The 22,627-nt window shown below is 50.3% G+C and overlaps 1 protein-coding gene across 2 annotated transcripts; it reads left to right on the forward strand.

The window, feature by feature from the left end:
* The first annotated feature begins 349 nt into the window (after window positions 1-349).
* On the forward strand, window positions 350-22,432 carry LOC144140993 (uncharacterized). Of its 2 annotated transcripts, none has more exons than XM_077672479.1 (9): window positions 350-535; window positions 3,367-3,422; window positions 6,746-6,864; window positions 9,004-9,228; window positions 10,027-10,287; window positions 17,024-17,348; window positions 17,993-18,026; window positions 18,938-19,050; window positions 22,286-22,432. In XM_077672479.1, exons 1-9 carry the CDS (start codon window positions 386-388, stop codon window positions 22,344-22,346), a joined length of 1,344 nt encoding a protein of 447 aa, XP_077528605.1. In that variant the 5' UTR covers window positions 350-385; the 3' UTR covers window positions 22,347-22,432. The 2 variants fall into 2 exon arrangements, with proteins under 2 accessions (XP_077528605.1, XP_077528606.1); XM_077672480.1 differs by lacking the exon at window positions 22,286-22,432 and adding an exon at window positions 20,904-21,107.
* Window positions 22,433-22,627: the final 195 nt, after the last annotated feature.

A 22,627-nucleotide genomic window follows, 5' to 3' on the forward strand; every position in this document is an offset into this window, starting at 1 on the left:
TTTCTAGTCCTAACGATTCGCGTTTTCCGAGTCACCTCCGGTCGATGGCCCACCCAGTTCACAGCAGCGGCTTTGGCGCGCGCCACCATGCACATTGTTCGCACCCACACAACGCCCGCGCTCTGGTAAACAAATCCGCGAATATGCAGTCCGCGACAACGGTATTTTGCTCGCAGCAGGCCTGCAGCGTGGGCACCAGTTCGTGGGCTACCAGATTAACCCACCGTCCTTATAGTCCCGACCTCTTGCTAGTGGCGTTAAGCGCAGCGGGTCGGCTTTGGCGGTGCCCACGGCCCGCGCTGTGGCACGAAGCCTCTCCTTTGTCTTTGGCTGCGCAGGCAGATTTCTTCGATTCCTCCTGCACCGCTAGGAGCAGCGAAGCAGCATGGCCACCTGGATCGAGGACGACTGGCACAACCAAGCGGACGGCGACTCGCCTGCAGAGTCGGCCCAGGTGGCTGCGAAAAATTCAAGCCTCGAGTGCGACATCGACGTCTCGGTCACGCTGGCGCGCACGAACTACGCCGCTGCCTCGGTACGCTCTTCGTCTTGCTTGCCCGTCGTTGTCAGCTCGGAGCACGTGTGCTCGGCACCTGCCCCTAATTAGACCCCCCCCCCCCCCCGTTTTTTTATTTAAATAGCCCGCCCCCCGAAATACGAGTCCCCATAGGGAAGGGTGAGGGCAAGGCCACTAACTCTGCCCAACACAAATAATTACTATAGATAATCATTTTTATTTCGCAAGCTATGCACCAACCATATCCGCCTTCGATGTCTGAGCGGCCTCTAATGACAATCATTTTGCGACTTCCCGGGAGAAAAGTTCAAACAATCGGGAGGTTATGCACGACATTCCGATTTTATATATTGAATTCTTTGCTTTTTATGTTTTTTGTTTTCTCCTTTCATGTTATTCCTTTCCCTTTTTGTGGGTCCCCCTCGCGTGTTTCCAAACGCTTCGCTGCCCAGCACCCCACATGTTTAACTGCCGCGTAAAGAGCGTGCCATTTGGGCTAGCTCTGTGGCCTCGAGGTAGAGTTCTGGGTGCTGGCGCTGACGGCCAGGGTTCGAGCCCCAGCGGGTCTCCCATTTAATTTTTTATTGCAATCTTTCTTACAAACTAAATTGTATGTGTTGCTTTTAATAATGATGGTGATTTGGTATCTTTTAGGTCGCTTTAGGTTCGGGGCGCAGCCCATGACCACGTTAACTTAACGTTCAGCATCGCGCGAAGAATCATGTCACGTGGGGTGGCTGTACAGCGAAGCGTTTGAAAACGCGTCCCTCCATACCCCTCCAGAAGCTAAATCCTGCGTACGACACTGGCATCGACATGCTCCATACTAATCGGCGCTTTTGATCCCATTTTTGGAGCACCCAGTAATTTCCCCTGGTGTGGAAGGGGGGTGTTAGTATTTTGACCACAAATCATCCAGCGCGAGGAATGGGGATCATTTTGTGTTGTTTTAAGTCTGTGAAACAATCTTTGTACTGGACACGAACTGCACTATAACGTAAGATGTGCCAAATGCCTTCTGAGAATAACCTGCTTAACATCGCCCCTCCGTTCCTTGCCATGACGCCTTCCGAAATCTCGCGCAGAATTGTTGTTCAGGAGCGTAAAATGATCTTATGCTTTACCTGTGTGGTTGCGGGTGTGTCTTGTCACATTTCCCGGGTGTTTTACAGTACTTTATTTTAGCTCTTCTGTTCCTGCCCCTAAAGCTTGCGTATTAGTCTAGTTTACGTGAACTGCACTGTAAGCTGCCGTTCGTGTACTTTGCGTGTATAGCTCATTCGTTAAAAAAGATAGCAACACGTAACGCATAGCTAAAGATGGCCACAGAAAGTTGCTTTGGAGGAGTAACTCCTTCCCCCGTTCGGTATCGTTTCCCCCCTCTTGGGAATTTCTGCGGACGCCTATGTTCTGAAGCAGGTACTCTACAACAGACGGCATCGTGTTTTCGGCCATTTAGGATAGTTCATAAGAAGTGTGTCGCATTTCATTAGGCTTGTTTGGAAACGACGCTTGTTTGGCGTCCGGCATTGGCGAGATGGAAACTGTGGAAGTTCTCTAAACCTACGCCTACTCAACTGTTCTGCAAAATATTTTGTAGCGTAAGCTACACTGGCCGAGGTTGAGAAGTTTCGCGTGGCTCCCGGAGAGCCGTGCTGCGCATGCGCGAGGAGCAGTGACGTCACACGGCGCACAGAACGTTGCTCGCTGTCCGGCGTCTTTCGCACACCCCACGCGCCCAGCGTCTTCGCCGACCTCCGTTCCGCACGTGGCGGCCCGGCCCACTTGATGATCATGCGAGGGGTGGCCGGGTATGGAACCGATGGCTCGTGCGTCGCAGCAACACCGGCGTGCGCCTGTGTATCCAGCTTAGCTGTGGGGCGATTGGTGACGCTGCGCCGGAGCCGCTTGATAAATATACATGTCACATAATGCGTATACCGTGTGTGTGTCATTGAAGCAGCAGTAAGCATGATAATAAAGCTAATCCTAGACAACCAGGAAAGCTAATAATAACCAGCTGAACCTTAGCTCACGCTACGTATATCCTGGCATAGCCGAGCTAAGCCACTGCTAATTTTTTTACATATGACTACTTTAATTTCCTCTGAAAAATTCACTCCCAGTAATTAATTTGCCTGGTCGTGAAGCCGACTTTAATGGTGCTTGGTGCATAGCAAGCAAGCCCACTACACAAGGACTTGGTTTGTAAAGTTGACTTTCCAACATTCATCTTGTGGATTACAGTGAGTTCTCGCGAGAGTAAATGATCCGCGTGTAAAGCCTTGGAAGGCTGCGCAATATTGACGGGTGCAGCCAGCTACAAGTACAAAGCAGACAGCCACGTTGAATACGTCGAGGCGTACGTGTGGAGATAAGCGGCTGAGGAAAAAGGGTTACGCATTATCGGACCATGCATTTTTTCTTCACGTGTTATCCTATGTGTGCTCCTATACAAACCCGCTATACTGGCCCCCTTTAAAGGGACCCTGCAACACTTCACATAAAATCTTTCACTCTTTCCTTTGCGTGTGGAAGCATTGTGAAAGCTATAGTCATCGTCAGCACGGAGCGGCACTGCGTGATTAGCTCGTTTCAGCAGATCCGCCTTCCCTTTCTCTTTGCTTTGGTGGCTGTTTTTAATGTGGCTATCGGTTATCTGATGGGCATCTAGCAGTAATTTTTAGCTTTGGTACTTTGTGACGCCGTATTTTAAGTACCAGATGTGTTGGTGGAACACTTTCTTAAATCATTATTTAGAAAAGAAGTTGAAAAAGTGTTGCATGGTTGCATAACCCACCATATGGTGCTGTTTCTTTACGTTTATTTCCTTATAATTTACTCTACAGAAGCGTATTGGTCCGTACGTGGAGCTGACATCCGAAAAATCTGGACTTTCGTTGGAGTAAGTTTCTATCATATCCATTTTAAAACTTCTGCTTTCGACCATGGCGCCAAGCTGGTTTTCTACCTGTATGAACTCATTACAAGTGTTAGTTTTAAAATACAGCGCAATACTATTTACACAGACAGGGCTTCGTCTCGTAAACAGTAGGACGTTGTTTAAATGCGTTATGAATTCATATTACAGACCTACTGAAACTTGCTGATATAGTAACTTGGAGCAGTTCTGCGGTTTGAGTTTTGTCGCGTGGTGCTATAGCAGCATGCCCTTTTGGCTGCAGTTTCGGAAGCAATTCGCAATCAATGGATATAGAATGAGAATTTATCCTAGTACACCACTCCGTCAGATTAATTATTCGTGTCGCAGGTTAACTTGCACATAATGCTTCTCAGCGCTGTGGCTTGGGAGGAGGCGCGCACAAAATTTGCACTGCGTCGTAGGAATAGCCGAGCATACATAACTGGAAGGCTGCCTACGCTCGTTCGTAACGAGTTTCACATGGCTCAAACTATTTGGAATGACAGCGTTATCAGTTCCTCTGCGTGATACTGACCTTGGGGCGATATTGTACAAGTACAATCAGATCGCGTGAGGGGTAAAGTTGTACACCCGCCTTCTCCGTGAGACCGGAGCTTAGAGCGATACTGAATGACTATACCTTTTGTAGCGTGAGCTACACTGGCCGAGGTTGAGCAGTTTCGCGTGGCCCCTGGAGAGCCGTGCTGCGCATGCGCGAGGAGCAGTGACGTCACACGGCGCACAGAACGTTCCTCGCTGCCCGGCGTCTTTCGCACACCCCACGCGCCCAGCGTCTTCGCCGACCTCCGTTCCGCACGTGGCGGTCCGGCCCACTTGATAATCATGCGAGGGGTGGCCGGGTGTGCAACCGATGGTTCGTGCGTAGCAGCAACACCGGCGTGCGCCTGTGGAACCAGCTTAGCTCTGGGGCGATTGGTGACGCTGCGCCGGAGCCGCTTGATATATATACGTGTCACATAATGCTTATACCGTGTGTGTCATAGAAGCAGCAGTAAGCAGGATAATCAAGCTAATCCTAGACAACCAGGAAAGCTAAGAATAACCAGGTGAACCTTAGCTCACGCTATGTATACAGAGCGGGTTAAAAGAAATGCGAACAACGGAGCACACAGACTCCGATGCATGCCACACCGTCTGGCTGCACTGTCAGTAAACTGCGCGCATGCGTCGCTTTTTCAGAGCGTTTGAGTGTGGCCTATTGTTAGGGGAAATGCTTGATAAAGAAGCGACGCCGGTCATTTATTTTGAGGCATCTTGTTATGCTCTGTCGCCACTGAGCATCATGTTATCTACTACACTTGGGGCCCTATTCTCGACTGCACAAATTGCCGGCATTTCGCCCATGTTTTTTTGCGTAAGCACGACGTAAGCAATCAGTGACGTGCTGCACCTATAGCTATGACGACATGCAGTGTAATTTGACGAGTCACTCATAACGATCGCTACCAAGGTATCAAATATTGTGCAAGAAAGATATAAAAACACTTGGCATGTACTATAAAAATTAAGACGGTAGCTGAGGCTGACAAGAAAAACACATTTCTGGAGGTCAGACTTGGCGCCAACACCACAAGGCGATCGAGTAACGTTGATCCAAAAGCGAGCGAAAGGCGGATGTCGAGCTAAAGAACATCACACAATTTTTTTACCGTATCTATTTATTTCTTTCAATCGCTTTTATTAACATAGCTGGGCTCTCTGCTTCAATGCAAGCTTTGTTGCGTTATCACCTTCCCTGCCGCCACCGCCGCCACGCCATCGTCTGCTGCTATGTTACAAGTTTATGGCGTGATCACAGAAAAAGACGGCCGCGACTATCGCTTCTATGACACATAAGAGCAGCGAAGCGCTACGCCTGATAACCGCGGAGCACACCGATGTCACCGATTCACTCATTCGTCAAGCTCGACTGCAATCAGCGCTGTAATGAACTAAATAGTCACTTTTCATTGTTATTTTTCTCTTGAGTTCGATCATGTGACCCAACAGCTTACTAGGACAAGTATGGACAAATGCCATGCATTGGGTTCTCTTTGTCATGGAGAGGCTTGTACTGCCCTCTTATGTTGCGGTTACGCCAAACAAATATTTTTTATTTCATTGCCAAACATAAAAGCAAAATACTGCATGTTATTTGTATGTCGCATGATCGCTGACTTGGAAGCAGTTGAAACTATAATTTGTTTCGGTAGGAAACATGCTTTAAACAGCGCGCATGCGAAACTGCGCCTGCTGCAAATTGCCGCACATTTCGCGGCGCCGTAAGCCGGGGCAATATTGTGCCCTATTTTGCTTGTATTTTGCGACAAAAACAACCGCCATTTTCATGCTGTTACGTAGCATTACGTCACTTTTACGCAGGCTGAAGTTGCCAATGCATGACGTAATCGTTCCCGCCAACTGTTTAAATTACGTCACGCCTTCTCAGCCAATCACAGAGGGGGTGTGTATTACAAGCAGTATTGTTGTTGAATAGCAAAGACAGGCTTACGTTGTCATGTCCGCCGCATTTTGTCTGGTTTTTCATTGCCGGCCAAGAATTATGCGCCTTTAGTAACGAGAAATAAGGCAAACTTTAGAACTGGTGTCCGTTGACGACATGAAACGTCAAAATGACGACACCACACACAACCGCTTTGTCAGCCGGAAGCACGTGACCAAAATTGAAAGCCAATCAGAAAAGACTTCCGGAAAATTGCCTAAATTGCCGGCAATTTGTGCAGTCGAGAATAGGGCCCTTGGAAGCCAAGCGCGCAGCAGGCTGATTGCCGCCAGCATGATGCCCCTCAACGATCATCCTGCTGAAAAGCGACACAGCCTGAAAAGGCGCCTCAAAATAAACGACCGGCGTCGCTTCTTGATCAAGCATTTCCCATAAATGTAGGTCACACTCTCAAACGCTCAGGAAAAAGTGCGCATAGCGCACAGTTTACTGACTTTGCAGCCAGATGGAGCCTGTGCGCTCCGTTGTTCGCATTTCTTTTAATCCCCCCTATATATATATCCTGGCATAACCGAGCTAAGCCACTTCCATTTTTTTAAAAGGCCACTCCGGACTTAGCTGTTTCAGCAACTTGCGAATTTTCGATGGCTCCAATATCGTTCTTTTCTGGGAATCGAACACTCCGCCATGCCACCGTAGAGAAGCTTAAAGTTTGGGTTAGCTCCCTCCCTCCAATAAAGGCTGGGGCACATTTGCTGTTAGGTACCACGTTGTTTTACGTCGCAATGAACTGGGTGTTGGCTCATTTCTCCACCTGGCGTGTGGCGATGTCTCTTTGCAGTGACGACAGTATCCTGGACGGCGACTTGGACAAAGACTTCCCTCCCGGCGACAGCGGCCTCCTCTTACCCGAGCTTTTGGACGTCACCCTGCCCAAGACCATAAACGCTGATCCTCTGGGTTAGTTCGCCCTGCGTGCCGCTGCGCTTTGCAGCTACTGGCACATTGCACGAACTTGAGTGAAACGTTTTGTTGACCTGGCTACAACGTCCCGCGATACCGTCCTGGCACGAGCGCAATCCCGCTTCTTTATACGTTGAAACAGACATTTGCATCTAAGCCTCAAACTAAGCGCTGTCTAACTGTGGCGTCAAAAGGGGAGCTTTTAATAAGAGCCAGGGACGTTTTCAATGCCATAAAACGCTGCCCGGAATCAGCCCGGTACTACTGCTTTCACCAAGTGAGGGCCCTCACAATTTTTATAACACCCATCCAAACCAGATTCTACCATTTTTTGGCGGTGGCCACCACTAGCGCGCTGCAGTTGAGGTGTCGTTCAGGCGCAAGAATTATTTAAATTTCGAGCCTTGTTTATTGCCATTTCTGTCTCCGTGACATGTGATGTCACTGCATGTGACATTACTAGGTGCTATCTTAATCACGGTTAGCGCCTATAGCTTTTGGTAATATAGGGCAGCCCAGCGGTCTGGAGTAAAACGCGCATGCCCATCCCAAGTACGACAAAACAACTTTACCCCGTGATGCCCGCGATTGTAGGTAATCCCTTCACACTTCATGACAAAACATCATGCTACTATTCGATATAATAAAAGCCTTGCGATTCAATGGCGCCGCAAATCGTGATCAAGATGGTACATATTTTTTTTATTTACAAAGCAATTAAAAAGAGAAGCGACTCGCATTGATTAGCAGCTGGATGTTGCCGCTCAAAGCGTGTCAGCTACCTGTACTAGCCGCTGTACTATAGTCCAGAACATGCCTATACCATTGCTGCTATAGCAGCAATGGTACAGGCAGCATGTTCTGGAGAGGGGCGCGCAGATAAGTGTGCGTACAGTCATGGAGAATGAAAAGTGAACACGAAAATTGAACCGGAACACACAAATAGCGCTATTCGTTTCCATGCAAGCCAAAATGACGGGTGGCTCAGTTACAAAAACGCTTTTCAAATATACCAATAGCGCCGCATTATTGGACCCCAAACGAACAGCATTTTTCAGTTTAGCGTCTTCTGATTTATGTTTTTGTGTTCGCATTTCATTTGTCCATGACTGTACGTTACTGCAAATGCAATGTAGTATTCCCAACGCTGCACGACATGGGGTACCATCCTGCGTCTGGAACGCCGGGCCACGACAGACGCAGAAGCGCAATTTTCGGCCGGTTAGAGCGTATCAGAGGAAGAGGGTTACTAAACGGGGGCAAGGGGACGACAGGGTGATGCTGGATTTGTGCAAGGACATTCACGCATGCACAGAAAATTGTCTCCCCTTTCTTTTCTTTTTTTGCAAGCCTTACGAACGAAGCAATAAGTCTTTGTACCTGTTCGCTATGTATTATCGTGATAAATTGTTAATACGAACAACGGAGCGCGTGGCTTTCAGTGCATGCTGTGCATCCTGGCGACGGGCCGCGTATGCGCAGTGCGAACACGTTACGAGATGTTTGTGTCCAACGTTGATACGGAAACACCGTCGTGCGGCGTGTGAGCGTTTTGTAGCGTAAGCTACACTGGCCGAGGTTGAGCGGTTTCGCGTGTGTCGTGAAGGGCCGTTCTGCGCAAGCGCGAGAAGCATTGGATTGGTTTGGATCGAATCGGCTTGGATTTGATTGCATTGGATTGGATTTGATTGCATTTGATTTGGATTGGATTGGATTAAATTGGATTGTGTTGGATTGAAATCCAATCCAATTGGAGTACGGGTGCTGAACCTTAGCTCACGCTACGTATATCCTGGCATAGCCGAGCTAAGCCACTGCTAATTTTTGGTTTCTTCCCACCGCGTTCGGCGCCCGCTCGCTGCGATGAGTGAACACGGCGCACGCAGCTAAATTCCTTTATTTTTTATTTTGTGCTGAGCGCCCAACGGACGATGGAAATACGATGGTCTTTCCACATCAAGATTGGTCACAAAATCTCGTAAGTTGTTCGCACTGCGCATACGCGGACTGTCGCCAAAATGCGCGGCAGTCCCCTCCCCCCCCCCCCCCCCTCCCCCTGGCTACGCCCTTGGAGGCCACACGGTAGCGGCCATATAGTTTTGTGCAGCGGAGCAGCTCGATCGTTTCGTCCTGCAGACCTGAGCCTGTCGGACGAGGTTCTGCTGAACAGCCCCCTGTTGCGCAAGCCGCTCGAGACGATCGAGGAGGAGCCCGAGCTCGAGGCCCAGATGGAACTCGAGCACCCGCCCGAGCGAAACCCCGAGGAGCTGAGCACGCACATGGAGGACGAACCCGCGCCCCTGGTGCTCGACGCGCTGCCGCCGCTACAGGACCCTGAGCTCTGCGTGGACCCCGCAAACGGTACATCTGGGTTGCCAGCTGCAGCCTCTTTCTTGACGGGCCGCGTTTTTTTCCTCTCTGCTTTATTTTTGTTGATGTGCGAGGGCGCAGCCGTGGATTCTCCGAGGTGTGAACGCGTGCGCAGCACTCGGCCAAATTTCACGCTGATGCCGTCAGGTGGTCCGACCTCGCTTGTGCGTACTCTGCTAGGTGCTCTTGAAGGAGTATTCTTTTCAACCGTCTTCAACATCTGAAGTGCTTTAAGTCCACCCAGTTCTTAGATTAGGTGGTCAGTATAATCGGACCGAGTACTGCCCAGTATGCGCAAATCAGACAAGTTAGAAATGCGTTCAAAATAGGATCAACCGCATCAACGGTCAGCACAACACTGCCGCCGCCGGCTGCACATCCCGTCGCTCAAAAAGAAAAATGAGGGAATAATGGTCCCACGTCACGGACAGCCAATGAAGAAGCAGTGCCGACATTTCGCGCAGCATATACTTTCTGGCACAATAGTTCCATCAAAATATTATTCCGGCGTTCTAAATCCGGGCATTATTTCTGTGCTTAGACACCATGCAAAGAACGTTCCTGTTGGAAGCCTACATTAAGTTGCTGAAAACAAAAATCATTCGATAGCTGTTTTAAATAAAATCGCTAGCAATTCTAAGCAGATGAAAAAGTTATCTAAGGCGGCAAGCAAATAGCGTGCTGTCCTAAATGAGCAAGCGTTCATCCGTCCCGCCTTTAACGACTTTCGGGCGGTTAACAGCACAGCGATGTAACTCGGTCTAAATATCTGACTGCCACTTCTCGCAGATCCCCTCCGCGATCCGTCGGAGCCCCATTTACAAGCGTCGGCGCAGTCCCTGGCCGAGTCCGCTGTCCCCCCGAGGCCCGAGTCCAGCCTCCTGTCGCTCAAGGATGAGGAGCCGGCCAGAGAGGCGGCGCCGCCGCCGACCATTGTTCAAGACTCGCCCCCGCGCCCCAAATCCCCTTACCAGGCCCGCAACCGGCCCACAGTTTCCTCTGTTCAGACCCAGGCCACCGCCATCGGCGAGCCGCCATCGACCCGCGCCGGTACGTCCTTTCAATGGGAACAACCCAGATCAAATAAGGTTGCCCTTTTTTCATGCACTGTACACTCCATCAAAAACCCACGAGCGCGCATGCCTGCAAAAGTATCGCCAATTGGGCGAGTTGGTACAGGTCGAGCATCTTGAACGGCAGCGTAGTAGGCAAGACACGAGGGAGAGACGCCGACAGGGCGACGATGCCTGAATTAGGTTAGTTCCGGGCCATATGGTCATTGTAGCCCCACTTTAGGTCGCAGATATTTGCGGAACATGAAAAGCAGTCACGTTGGACTCGGTGTCCTGATGCTTGCGTTAAAATGATTTCTGCGTCAGCAAACGAAATCACGCGCACCCACAAACAAAAAAAAAAGTGGAAGGCTAGATGTGGGTGCGTGTGCTTGAGATGTTGGTTTATATTCATTAAGATCTGATATCTCATCTTCCGGCTACATTCCGCTAAGAACCCTTGTTTTATTCCGATGGTAGAACGAAAGGGTGCATGAAGTTCATCCGTTGGTCTCGTTTCTGCTTTGCATACATGCGGTTGTAAGTGCAGAAGAACGTATTTTGGGTTTCGGGTAGCAGTCCAAGGTGGCTGCGTAATACCCTGTATACTCGTGGAAATCTATATCAAGCATTTTTACTTCAACACCTTCTGCTTGATCAAAGCACCGCAAGGCCTTGCAAGAAAGCCGATTGTTTGCTGTGGTTACCCGTTGAAAGGCATGGAAGTATTATGCCCAGAAAAAGTGTAATGAATCGCACCTGGTGAGAATAATTAGCTTTAAATTTGCTTGTTTTAAAAGACTTTTATAGGATTATGGATTTTTCGCTACACAACGTGAGCTCACAACTACAATCGCGCAATCTGTGCCTTGGTGTGGTGGCTTTGGTCAGCGACAGCCAGTCACATTAACTAGTCCATGTGACGTCATAAGGACCCGATAACAAAGTGTACAGTCGCGGCCACTGATACAGGGAATATGGAGCGGCTAGCCGCGCTCCGCGGAGCGCCGCGACGGGAGCCCCAGGAAGTATTGCGGCGCAAGCGCAATCAGGGCCAGCGGCTTAGTTAGCTGAGCGTCGTTTACTACGGCTCCTCCCACTTCGCCGTGAGCGGCGAAACCTCGATTGCGCGCGCGCTTTGGACTACACAAACCATGCAGCAATGGTGCATGGTTTGTGGCGATGGTCAACGAGTAGCAATGAGGCGATGATCAACGGGTAGCATTCTAAATCGGTTATCAAGTGGGAGGAGCCGTAGCAGACGACACGCAGCCGGGCTCCGCCTCTGGCTCTGATTGCGCTTGCGCCGCAATACTTCGCGCGGCGCCCGCTTAAAGGGACACTGAATTGAATTTGTCAAGCTCCCGGTTTTGCTTGCACTGCGTAGACTGGCTCAAATTACCACACTTTTCACCCTTTATCCGGTTGATAAGTCATTAATTATTTTATAAAGCGGGAAAGAAGAAAAAATACCATGCGCGGTCTGTGGCGGCCGCACCAACTAAAGCTGTGACGTCGCGAGGAGATGGCACCGTGATTGGACGATGTCCGAGGTTAGCATTCAAAAGTTTCGGTTTCGGTTCTGTAAAACATGTTTGACATCCGACGGCATCGTTGGATGGGCCTTCTCGATATCTCAGTAATCGCCGTACCGCCCTTCTGCCATATTGTCGGCTGTAAAATGCCTGAGATAAGCCGTCTCAGGACGGCTTGGAATCGTAGAAATCACTAGCCGAGGCCTACGCAGTGGATGACGCCCTCCGCGTCACCGCTGACGCTCAAATGCCATGCGCTTTTCCCTCATATTCGGAGCTTGCCTCACTCATGCCTGTATCGTAAAGAGCGTGTTCGCACCAGGCCAAGGGTGTGCTGATTCAGGCCTGTGCCCACTGCCCGCAAGCAGCAGCACGCTAACGAGAACTCGCTAGAGCGTCAGTGGCAGTCTGCGCGCGTTCTGCAAGCTCACTCGTGGAACAGTGAACGTTACGGCCCAAAAATGGTAAACTCAGTTTAAAAAACATCGGCCGAAAACGAAAAAATCAACTGGCAAAAAAAATAAAACGATGCACCCTCGGGAATTCGAATTCGAATTCGAACTTCGAATTCGAAGCTGACTGGCTGTCGCGGGAATTCGAATTCGAACTTGCAAAACGATAACCTAGCGCCTTAGACCACTCGGCCACAGGCTTTTTTTTTTTTTTCTTTATTGCCGGTCATTTACAGGCCAGATCTACCGAGGCTGGATATATAAGGTATATAATGTATAACCAGTTTACACTTTTATTTAGCTTTATCATTTGAAGTACTTTCGGTGACTTTTTGTCGTATAGCGCCCGTGCAGTAAGCGTCCCCCAAACTTCCACAATATCTCACGTCTAGCAATTGCATTTCTTGGACGGAAAAGCGTTCACAGATGTGCGGTCGTGCTGCTGACCGCTGTGCTTGTTCACCCAGCGCAAAAAAGTGCTTCCTGCTCCCTAGTAAAAGTTTCAGTTGATTTTATTTTCTTAGTACCAATATTGACTTCGTTGAATCTTCTCCCGCCTTCAAGTGGCATTAGATTTTCCTACTAGCGTAAAGTCAGCGAAGCGTCGCATGTGCCCTTGTGCAGCGCTTGTGTGAGGCGACCTTGACTCGACTTGGAGCTAGATACAGTGTACAAACTAACAAAGTAAAGAAAGGCACATTCTTCCATTCACAAACGTGTGGTGGCTTAGTTTCAATTGAGCGAGCCAATTGTGACGACCCGTCGGCGGCCGGTGGTCTAAACGCTGTGCCGACTGACTCGATCGGAAGGTCGGTGAACCGTGCAGTAGCGCAGCCAATTGCCAGCTCTTCTCCTCGTGACGTCACACGAAAACGCCACAAAAAATGGGCGAGGAGGACAGCATTTTCGAATTGCTTTTTCTACTAAATAAATTCGCGTAAACGCGCTCAGAGTGGTCGAAACATGGCCTATGGACTCCGGACTACAATTTGCGCTAGTAATCCCGCAATGTTTACAAATCACTTCAGTGTCCCTTTAATGCTCCGAGAAGCGCGCTTTTTCTACTAAATAAATTCGCGTAAACGCGCTCAGAGTGGTTGAAACATGGCCTATGGACTCCGGACTACAATTTGCGCTAGTAATCCCGCAATGTTTACAAATCACTTCAGTGTCCCTTTAATGCTCCGAGAAGCGCGCTTTTTCTACTAAATAAATTCGCGTAAACGCGCTCAGAGTGGTTGAAACATGGCCTATGGACTCCGGACTACAATTTGCGCTAGTAATCCCGCAATGTTTACAAATCACTTCAGTGTCCCTTTAATGCTCCGAGAAGCGCGGCCACGCGCGCTGTGTTCCTGTATCAGTGGCCGCGACAGTACAAGTGTATTCTTGTTAATGAAACCGTTGAGGGGTGGAGGTCTTTGAAGCACGAAGCTCTCTAGCGCGAGTCGTAAATGAGTGTCCCGGTGTTTTTTTTAGTAGGTGTTACGTTCTAGCGCGAGGCGTAAACAAGTTTCCCGGTATTTTAGTACCGTGACTACATGAGATGACGATTACTACGACGATTAGCTAATTGCAGCCGACGTACAGTCGGCAAAAGGCTGACCGGTAGAATGTGCGCATGCGCGACCCGCATCAGCGCGATGGCTGTTTTCTTTGTCGCTGTGCCCGTCGCCTTGCCCTCCGTACCTTCTTTCGCCGTGAGAAGCGCATGGCTGCACTGCCGGGCCGGGAAACAAAAGTGGAGACTAGCGAATAGTACAGCGTTGGCTGCGTTTAACTACCTGCGGCGCCCTACGCAATTTAGTTTTTTTTTTTTTGTATGCAAGAAAACGAACAATCGCCGAAAACGCATCGCTGCCGGTGTTTTAGAGTGACTAGATATCGGTCCGTGATTGCTCGCACAGGGCATTAAGTATTGCGGCGTTATAGCCCGTCAGCAGTGATGTGCAAAGCCGAGCCTAGAAACCGGATAGGGGTGCACGCGGGACTTATGCAGCTATTGGCAGAAGGATAACGCAATGAACAGCTGTGCGCCAAAGCTAATGCAGACGAACTCGTACAGCGCGCGCTAAGGCGGGTAATCTCCGCTTTTGTTTCCCGGCCCGGCAGCGCAGGCATGCAGCGCTTATTACGGTTAAAGAAGGTGTGGAAGCCAAGGCGGCGGGCACAGCGAGGAGGGACACAGCCGTTGCGCTGATACGGGCCGCGCACGCTCACTATCTACCTATCTCAAACCAGGCGTTATCACTAGGTGTCTCCCGCGCAGTCCGGAGCACGTCGTTCGAGCGTTATAGACAAGCCTTTTGCCGACTGTACCTGTGCCATCGAACTCTCGGGTATGCCTCCCAGGCCGCCTGCTTGACCTCGCCTAAAAGCGCGGCTGGGTCAGCACGACACGTGCCAGTGCCAATAGCTCGACAGGTCGACCGGCTAGTATTGTACCAACACTGGTCGGCATGGGCCTGCTCTGACCGCACCGCGCCAGAACGAGCAATCTGTCATCACATGGGGTGCGCTGTGACATTACGCATTCCAAAAGGCACGTTTTTGCATTACGCGGTTTCGAGGTGAAACCTTGCTATGGTGGCCACCATAACCTTGCGTCGGCCCTTAAAACGCGGCCATTCGATGTTCCGGTGCATTGCGGCGAAGCATACAAACGGAAGCTTCCAACACCCGAGCCTTTTCTGTCGCACCAAAAAACCTCGAAGTCTCGAGAAAAAAAATGCGGTTAGAGAGGTCCCGGGAATGGAACCCGGGGCCTCCACGCTGTGAAACCGGCACCTTATTAACACTGGGCCACCCCAAAGGCCCGAGGGGTACAGCGTTAGCAGCGGTGGGGAACGAGCAGCCAATTGGAAAGAAACAAAAGACGCTTCCCGTGGTCGGAATCGATCCCGTATTCCTCGTGTTACGAAACCGGCGTCTGTACGACTGAGCCATCATCGCATTCCGGGCGCACAGTATTTCCTTTGGGTTCGTAGCGCGGGCGTTGGCTTTGGACTTGGCCGCGCGCGTTCTATCGCGTTCTATCGCGTGCTAACGCGGTCCACTTCGGCAGAAATGTGACAGCTTGCGGGCGAAACGATCCGGGCCTGTCAGTCATGCAGAACTTTCATCGGCAAGTTCGGAAATGTGAGGTGCAACAGCCGGGTCTCCGATGAAGAAAGAGGGGCCACCAGATCTGTCTCCCCTGCACCGCTATCGCAAGCTGCGCCAATTTTTTGAATGTGCGCAAGCATTGCGCGACTAGTCCGTACACTCACCACTTGTGTTGATTTTCTGCTTGTAGCAAATGGAGCTCTCGTGGTTTAAGGCGCAGGACTTAAGGTCCGCGTTCTACGAAAAAAGGGCCGTTGTTGTAGCGGTCAAGAAAATGGCTGCCGCGGCAAAGAGTAGACACATGCGTGATCCATTGGATTTAAACACGGTTCTCGCAGCGGCACGATGCTTTGCCGACTGTGCTATCCCAGCAAGTTGCAAGGGACAGAACAAAATTTGTGTTTATTGTTCCTTCTCCGTGACACATTCCCACTTGGGGGACTGGCCCGAAATCAAGATTTTGATGGCATAATGTGCCCGCTTCGCAAAATTAACAAAACTGAATTGTAAACGCAAAAATTTAATTATAACGCGTACCGCGTGACACCTGCACGTGATGGCACGTGAGTAGAACAGGCGCACAGAACCCTGATTCTAGGGACTGTGGCGTGTGCCAATATGCTTGCTGACGCAATTCGCGCAGGATGACGAAGAAATGGAACGAAAAAACAGGCGCAAACACGGTGCAGCAGAAAAGCAGCCGGTCGAAGTAATTCGTGCCAAAAGACAAAGAAACGAAAATACAAGTATCGGCTTTAAAGCACGTAAGCAGAAGTGCCCCGAGGAATTTTTTTTCCACATCCATGTAGTAATGTTTATCGTAAAGCCTTCTAAAGGTAGCTCACCTTTCTTCAAAAGCCTCTTTCGTAATGCTTCGAACACTAAGTATTGCTGAAACGGATGCATGTTTTTTTCTGCAGTATGTGACAGGTGCAGCTTCGATTTTACAATGCAGATGACACTCTACCCTGTCTGGAACTTCATCTCAGGGGTTGAATTCATCCCGGGGAAAATATGATCGCTGCATAGACAAATGACATCTGCGCTCCCGCATGCTTCGACGCCATTTCATTGCCTCCTTTACTCGACTGCATCATGATCGTTTCCTTCGAAGCGTCATTGTATGCAATAGCTCCGTTCATTCGAGGCAACCTTGTAGACGATCTAGACACTATACTGAAGCAACAAGCAACAAACGTCCCAGCGGTCGAATGTGTCCGCCGAATGCTCAAACCACTGCGTGTAGTGAATGGTGTTGTTGGTGTGATTATATAATTTGCGAAATTATGCGCCATTTACGTCTCATCAGAGTGGGATGATTCCTGATTGATACTGAGTTATCAGCGGAAGCTATTGTTGAATTTTTCACTCATTTAAACATTCTCTACTATAACATTCCGAATATGAGTTGCATGGACCTATGCAACTATTAAGTTCCACGAACCTATATATGACGCGGGCTAAATAGAGCCCGCGTTCTTTAAGACCATCGTGTCTTTGTTTCCCCCAAGATGTAAAGAGCGTAAGCTGCCAGCGTAAGCAGCGTTTTGGACAAGATTTCGCTCCTGTGACGTAGTTCGCTGCTCCGTACGGTAGCGCGCTGGTTCGAAAAGCTCTGCATGGCGTGGCCCGCCCCTCGCAGGAGCGGAGAAGCTGGCGACTGCCGCAGCCGAGAGCCGGCCGCCCCCGTCGATCAGCCGCAGCCCGCTTGGAGGGCGGCGAAGAGCGTCGGAGGCCCCGAGCTCGCGTCCCCTGCAGGGCGGCGCCGAGGCTACCGTGGTGACCAAGGGCCAGGTGGCCAGCCAGTTCCTGGAGAAGATCGGCCAGCTGCGGGGCGCCGCCGTACTGGCCGAGGGCGGCCACGACACGTACACGCTCGCCGAGGACCTCATGAGCATCGAGGGGGCCCAGAAGCAGCTCGACAAGTGCAAGAAGGAAGAGTTCGGAGAGCTCTTCACCAAGAGGCCGTGAGTGCAGCTGTGTATCCTCGAACCGTTTGGCTGAAGCAGGCCTCCAAAGCCTGGACACTGAAGCGAGTTGTAAACAGTCAGATTACCCAATCAAATGTGTAGTTAATGTTCAGTTTACCGGTCCATTTACGTGCACTGTTTCAACAGAAAAATGCGCTCGGAAGTGCCCCTTCCCTGTGCACCGTTAGTCGGCTATGGATAGGCCTTCTCAAATCTGTTCGGTCCCGCTGCCTCACAGATGTTTCCCTTGCGAGAAAAAAAACAAAAATCAACTTCTTTCTTAGAGATAATTAAACGCTAAGCTTTTTCCCATGCAAATTGAATTAGTCCAAAGCCAACGACCTCGCAACGACCCCAGCAAATGCTGAGCGACCCGTGATGCGATGTTTTGGTTCTATTAGGTGATTAGAAAATTACCAGCGATGTGGCAATTTTCCATTGCCACATCGCTGGCCTATTGGCATCCTGGTGCATGGTCTTCTGAAATCATGTGTACTTGATGTAAACAAGTAAATAACTTTTTTTTAGTTTAGCGCATTTTTTCACAAAGGAGCCAATTTTTTCTATAGTTAAGTAAGCTATGGTTTCTCCCAATATTTTCGTATGAACACGTTATATATATAAGCTCCCTTTTCTTACAGGGTCAACACTTTGCAGGGCCCTTCCAAATTAACGGTAAGTGCGCTGTTGAACAATTGGTTCCGTCCTAATGTTACGAAGTGTTACGAGTGTACAGAGCGATGACGAGGAGGTTTTAAATGACCAGCCTAGAGAAAATTCCCAAGGTGGAGTAGAAGGGAAAATTTCACTTCCGCCTAAATCGCAGCCGTGTAGGTATACAAGGGAAAGCTATCCTTTGCAGCCGCACTTCCGCATTTCAAGTGCACGCCAAATTTTCCCTTCGCCGGAGGAGGTTATGCCTACCGCTACACGTTCGTATGGATGTTAGAACGAACGTATTAGCGAACCCCGATGTTTCCAATTACTGCTCGCATTCAACAATCCCTCGTTAGTAGGCGGAAGTGAAATCCTGAAGCTGTTCCGTAAAACTCAAAGTAGCGGAGTCAGGGGATGCGTGATTCTGGCGGGGCACCGGTGGTTGGGGCCATTAATCAGCAACCTTGCTATTGCTGAAACCATACATTCGAGGACAAGGGAAAAATCAAGAGTAGTAATCCACCGAGACCTGTCTTTCAGGTAGATTGGTTTTATTCGGCTTGCGATGCTATTTTCGCGTAAATCCTTTCACTCCTCCCAGCTCATTTTGGAGTGACTGCTTGCTGCTCCCATATCTTCCGGAACCATCTTTTTTGTCGCTACTTTCTGGGCTTGGCCGGCCCTAGAGCTCCCAATTATGCTGCCTCACCATATTACCATATTTCCTGCCTGTGACAAGAAACACTTGCGTCCTTAAAGCATTGGGGGGAGGAGAAACGAGGAAGAGGGGGCAGGTTCAGCAATTTTTTCTTGCTGCTTTTACCGGGAAAATGGGGGGGGGGGGGGTCTTTGCTATAGTAGCAGCTTGCGCGTCGACGGTTTGCGCATTCCGTGCCATGCTGCGAACGCTGTCTTTACTTTTGGCACAGGCGGAGGCAGACTCCGATGAGGAGGAGTCGGCGCTGGACTTCGACCACCTCCCGATCCGACGGCGCATGGACATCTGGAAGAGGCGCGAGCACCGCGCCATCCGCAAGGGCCTGTAAGTGTGCCACCGCTATTCTGGGGCCTGGAAAACGTGGGCGTTTTCACCAAGGCGTTTCGGGCAGTCAAATGTAATAACGCTCGCCACGTTCGCGCCTTTTTCCCGTAAGTGTTGCTTGTGCAAGCTGCCTTTGCAAACATACCGAATATTTGATGCATTTGAAAGCCGGGCGTGGACTTAGAAGTGCCAACCACACCTGCCGCGGTGGCTCAGTGGCTAAGGCGTTGCGCTGCTGAGCACGAGGACGTGGGTTCGATTCCCGGATGTGGCGGCCGCTTCTCTGATGGAGGCGAAAAGCAAAAACGCCCGTGTGTTCGACATTTCGGCGCACGTTAAAGATCTCCAGGAGGTCAAAATTAATCCGGAGCCCTCCACTACGGCGCGCCTCATCGCCTGCGTTGCGTCGGCGCGTTAAAACCAACAATCAATCAATCTGAAGTGACGACCACGAGGCGATGGTTTTGAGCGCATGGAGAACGAACGCTGATTTGTCGGATCCCGAAGGAGGTACAGCTAAACCTGGATATAACGAAGTTTACAAATTCGCTCGTTACATGCAGGTTTCGAGTTAAGGCTCGCGTGAATGGAGAAGAAAGAAAACCAAAGTGCTAGACATGTCAGCCTCGGTGAACCCACCCTTCAAGGACACTGTGAAAAACTGCGGGATTTCCGCCTGCTGCGTTCCCACGGGCTTAGTTATACTACACGGATCTCCATAGAAGCAAGGTCGCTTACCCTCGTATTCACAAGGGTAACTTGACACTTTTAGGTGCCTAAACGCGTTTCATGGACGAAACTTGTGCTAAGAGAATGCCTTTCTGCGCTCAAATTTGGTGAGAGGGTGCTAGCTGGGATACTGTACAGGGTGGCGGCGTTCTTCTTTCTCACCGGCGGAGATGGCATTTAAAATTGCTAGCTTGTCCCGGAAAGACACTTTTCATTTTCTGGCAGCAGAAATCATCACCGGAGAGCCGGTACCACAGATAACGGTGGAGACGAGCGACTACACGCCGACAGGCAGGCCTCGCCCGTAACCGACACCACACGTGGGAACACGCGGTAATTTGCAGTGCGGGCAAAATTTGCTAAATCAATGCATTTTTCTAACCTATTTTCTAGAAAAAAAGTGCAAAAAAACGATGGATAAACAGCGTACCGTCGCAACGCCTTCGTTACATAGAGGTCGTAAAAACGTGGGTTTCGATGGAGCTGACAATGGGGGAATCGAAAAACTTCGTCAACTCCAGGAATTCGTTACATAGCGGTTTCTTACAACCAGGTTTAACTGTAGTATCATTCTTGGATTACAGTCCTCTTGTCTCCCGGGCCCATAAGAAAGCCGAGCTCTGCGATGCCGAGTACGCGGTGCATGTGAGGGGGTCGTACTCAACGCATGCTGCAGTAATGCGTGGCGCGCGCAAACACCTGGCTTTATCACTTTTCTCGCGCCAGGTCGCCATTGTTACGGAAAGACGATAGTCGTCTGCGGCTCCTGCCACCTAAATGCCTCTTTTATCCCCCGCCCACTTTTCACGCTCTTCTCTCCCGCTTCGCTCCTCCCACTATAAAGCACGGTGGTGGTTTGCTCAATCAATTCAATCTATTCGACCCTTTCGTCGGTCGCGAGATTTTGTATTTTTCGGTCAAAATATTGTTCTCCGCGCATATTTTCTATTTGCTATCGCAAAAGCGCACAGATATTTTAAAACACCGCCTAGTACCAGTACGTATTAATGTTTTGCCTCAAATATGCCTGTTTTCATTTGCTCGCCAATGTTGACAAGTATGCTGTATGGCGCCAGATTTTAGTAGTTTGGAAAGGTTCTGACTATATAAACTTCTCGTTTCAGGATTCTTTTAACTAGATGAATACGATAGACAGCACGCCTGCGCCGCGGAAACAGGCGCGCGGGGCCGCCGAAGAGAGGGAACCTTCCCTTCTCGCCTCGTCGGCGGGCTGCGAGGAATCGGGAATGCGCCGGGACTACCGACACGGACCAAGATATTCGAGTTCAATAGCCCAATAAAGACTATCGTCTTTTAATTAAAAACGGAGGACACGATGAGGATGGGGAAAATGGGTATGCTGAGCGGGGTTTGCGAGATATGGGGCGTTCACATGGTTGCGTTTGGACGGGTACACATGACCGTTGACGGTAGCGTAGTTCGGCGGCGGGTTCGACCCAATGACTCGGCCTGCAGTTCTGCCGCGGCAAACGATGGGCCAGGAGAGTGTGCACTGCGCCTTGGTCAAACCAAAAGCGGTCGCAGACACGGCTTGTACTTCCAAAAAAGCTCTTCGCAAACTATTTCTGAGGTTGGTTGAGCCCCGGCCTTTGCTTTCTGTCGACACTAACGACGTTTAGCTTCGCCCTCGCGTTGCTGTATGCTTGGCCGCGGATCGCGTTGTCGTAGATATGCGTTGCCTTGCCTTTCGCGCGTTGCACCGCCTTTGCCTCCTGCGCTGTCTGTCCCATCACCGAAGCGTGACGTTACGCCTAACGTCGGGGCCACCACTCGACACCAATGACGCTCTTGCTACGGGGCGACATGGCACGTCGCAAGCGATAGGGACGGGCGTGTCCGCATTCGTAGCCAGTGGCCATTCTCGCCGGGCGGCGTTTTTTCGCTGCGTGGGCCAACTATGGTTTCGCATGATTTCGCGTTGTTGCTGCGCTGCCTGTTGTCACGCCTGCAGTCCTACGAGTGGCTTCGAAATTCCCACTGTACTCGAAAGGCACGCAGTGTCTCCTCCCTGTACATTTGCGAACCACAGGCCGTCGTGCCATGGATGCAGCTGCGTCGGTTGACCAGCCTTGGCGCTACTGCAGCGTTGCCCCCAAATGCGTCTCTCTCTACACTACGTACGCAGTAACAAATAGGGCAGTTATGCTTGGCGTGTCATATTTCCCACTGTTGACTATAGAGGTTAGAAAAAGAGCCATTGCGTGTGTTAAGGAGAAGCCGGTTACGTAAGAGCGGGCCTCGTTATATGAAGCACACGTTACGCAATCAGAGTTGGTACGCTTTGGGCGTTACTGAACGCTCTCGCTATGAAAGTACGGTCTAAAATAAGATCCTTCACCATCGCTCCAACGGCGCCATCAGCCCCAGCCTTGCAGTCCCCCTCCGTAATCACTCCGTTTCGTAACGGTGACCCGCTGAAAACCATTCGTAACCCACGCTCTCTCGCAAGACAGGCATCAACAGGCGCTCTTTCTTTTCGTTCCAGGATCGTCATCCCCAAGATGAGCAAGCAGGGCCGCTTCCCCATCTCCGCCGCTGGACTTTAACTGCTGTCGCCAAGAAACGATTCTTGTTCTCAAATTTCGACTTTTATTTTTTAAAATAAACGGCGACTCGTCTTCTGCACCCCCAAGTCCGCCCTCTTGCATTGCGCCGGAACAGATCACTTCGGGAAGAGCAGTGCTCGATCGGTGCTTCTCTCCTTTTGTAAGCCTGGCTCCATGTTGTGCCGTAACGGCGCTTAATCGTCCCCGAGATGTGTAAAAGTGGGCCCGTGTGTTGTCGGCCTGATAAGAGATATGGCGCCCGTACAATTACTTGGGTGCCT

The sequence above is a fragment of the Haemaphysalis longicornis genome, unplaced genomic scaffold (genome assembly GCF_048455015.1).
Source record: "Haemaphysalis longicornis isolate Haplotype H1 unplaced genomic scaffold, Haemaphysalis longicornis Haplotype H1 scaffold_58, whole genome shotgun sequence".
In the NCBI taxonomy this organism is placed as follows: Eukaryota; Metazoa; Arthropoda; class Arachnida; order Ixodida; family Ixodidae; genus Haemaphysalis; species Haemaphysalis longicornis.

What these genes read in the sequence shown, in the direction of transcription:
- LOC144140993 (XM_077672479.1), top strand. Translation starts at nt 386, where the DNA reads ATGGCCACCTGGATCGAGGACGACTGGCACAACCAAGCGGACGGCGAC. An exon ending in AAATCTGGACTTTCGTTGGA is followed by an intron (nt 3,423 to 6,745) that starts GTAAGTTTCTAT and finishes GTCTCTTTGCAG; the next exon opens with TGACGACAGTATCCTGGACG. An exon ending in GAGCTCTTCACCAAGAGGCC is followed by an intron (nt 17,349 to 17,992) that starts GTGAGTGCAGCT and finishes CTTTTCTTACAG; the next exon opens with GGTCAACACTTTGCAGGGCC.